Genomic DNA, 2,313 nt, shown 5'->3' on the forward strand with positions numbered 1-2,313 from the left:
GCGGGTACCAGAAGTGTATTTAAGTGACCTAGATTTCTGTTCTCATTTTGCCTACTATCATGTAGGAACTACAATTTGGTGATTACATAGAAGACTCATTTTTTTTTTTCTAAAAAATCTTATATATTCTAAGGTGTTCTAATTATGTGTTTTTTTTTTTTTCAGTTTGAAATGCTTACTGGTACTCTACCATTTCAAGGTAAAGACAGAAATGAAACCATGAATATGATATTAAAGTAAGTAAAACAGTATGTTTTTCTTTTGGGAAAAAAATCTCTTGCTTTCAGTTTTGATAAATTTATTGTGGTTTTAAAGTAACACAAAAGAACATTTTTCTCACTGTCTTGTTCCCTTTTACCATGTACAGGACTTTATTTACCCTTGTAAAAGCACTTTTAAAAATTATTTTTGAGATTTCTCAAATCAAAAGTGTGGCTACATTTAAGTGAAATTTTCTAAAATCCTCTGTTTCAGAGCAAAACTTGGAATGCCTCAATTTCTTAGTGCTGAAGCACAAAGTCTTTTAAGGATGTTATTCAAGAGGAATCCAGCAAATAGATTGGGTATTGTTTATTTTCTTAGCTTTTATAGAAGTAACTGCATGTTTCGGGAGGATAATTAAATCTTTATGTTTTCTTGTTTGATTTAAACACGACTTCTATATATTTATTCATAGAATTTTTCATTCTCTGTATGCATTTCACATGAAGTAAACTCTGTTATGTCCAGGAGTTGAAAATGAAGTAGTCTAGTTAATAAAATCTTCAACATATTATTAGGTATATAATATGGGTTACTTCTTTTGAAATAATACAATTCTCCCCTGTACAGGTGATCTTTTATATATTAGAAGATAAATATTTTGCCCCTCCCAATATTTTTCAAAGTAAACATTATGGAAACATAACTACTTCTTTTTGACCCCTTTCTGGTAGCCTTTTCCTGCATCCAGATGCGATGCTATTATTTATGTCCTTGTGTGAAAATTTCAATGTCACTCACTTTATTCCTTTATACCTTTTAATTTGGCATATAAATATGAGGTCATAAGATAAATTAGGAATGAAAAAATATGTATTTTAATTATATTTAATATTTTGATTTGATTTGGGAGACACTTTAGTATTTCATGATACTCTTTGTAGTTCAGTATGAACATTAGTTATTTTTTATCACAGTAAAATGAAAGTACCAGCTAATAAAATGCCAGATAAGAAATCATATACTTTTCGTTTCAAAGAATGTATGAAATGTGTGTACTCCTGTTTACAGATAGCAGCCTGGAAGCCAGGGAGCAAGATTTAAAAAAAAAACAAAAAAAAAAAACGCATATCAATAAAAAATCATTTCCTTTTTTATAGGTTCAGAAGGAGTTGAGGAAATCAAAAGACATCTATTTTTTGCAAATATTGACTGGGATGTAAGCTAAGTAGAAAGCTTGTTATTGAATAACTTTATGGTAATATGAACAACACAGTAGATTAAAGGATCATTGTTTTTAATTTCAATAACAAATCTGTGCAGTGTTTACATATGTATTTATTTTTCTTTTTTTAAAAAAATTAATTTAGATCTGGGGGTGTATTTGTGGGTTTTTTATATGGGTATATTACATAATGATGGGTCTGGACTTCTAGTGTACCCATCACCCAAATAGTGACCATTAGATAATTTTTCAACCCTTGACCCCCTTCTAACTTCTCCCCTTTTGGAGTCCTCAGTGTCTGTTATTTCCATCTTTATGCCCATGTGTACCTATTGTGTAGCTCCTACTTATAAGTGAGAACATGGGGTATTTAGTTTTCTGAGTTATTTCATATAGGATAATAATCTCCATTTCCATCTATGTTGCTCCAAAGATAATGATCTTGTTCTTTCTTATGGCTGCATAGTATTCCTTGGTGTATATTTACCACATTATCTTTATCCAGTTAACTGTGAATGGACACTTAGGTTGATTCCGTGACTTTGCTATTGTGAACAGTGCTGTGATAGACATACAAATGCAGGTGTCTTTTTTATATAATGATTTATTTTCTTTTAGGTATATACCTATTAGTGGGATTGCTGGGTTAGATTTTTTTTTTTTTTGATTATTAGTTCTTTGAGAAATCTGCTTATGGTTTTCCATAGAGTTTGTACTAATTTACATTCCCACCAACAGCGTATAAGCATACTCATTTTTTCCCACATTCATGGCAACATCTGTTGTTTTCTAACTTTTTAATTATAGCCCTCCTGACTGATATAAAATCATATTTCATTGTGGTTTTAATTTGCATTTTTCTAATGATTACAGGTTTAGCTTTTTTT

At 30.1% G+C, this 2,313-nt stretch overlaps 1 protein-coding gene across 1 annotated transcript in view; it reads left to right on the plus strand.

Annotated features, from left to right (window-relative positions):
• The window catches only part of RPS6KA6 (ribosomal protein S6 kinase A6), a 129,834-nt gene that overhangs the window by 74,383 nt on the left and 53,138 nt on the right, over nucleotides 1-2,313 (plus strand). The window contains 3 exon segments of the mRNA XM_017516582.2: nucleotides 166-236; nucleotides 475-563; nucleotides 1,362-1,420. Coding sequence (XP_017372071.1) covers nucleotides 166-236; nucleotides 475-563; nucleotides 1,362-1,420 — 219 coding nt within the window.

Source organism: Cebus imitator, unplaced genomic scaffold, assembly GCF_001604975.1.
Source record: "Cebus imitator isolate Cc_AM_T3 unplaced genomic scaffold, Cebus_imitator-1.0 Scaffold595, whole genome shotgun sequence".
Taxonomy (NCBI): domain Eukaryota; kingdom Metazoa; phylum Chordata; class Mammalia; order Primates; family Cebidae; genus Cebus; species Cebus imitator.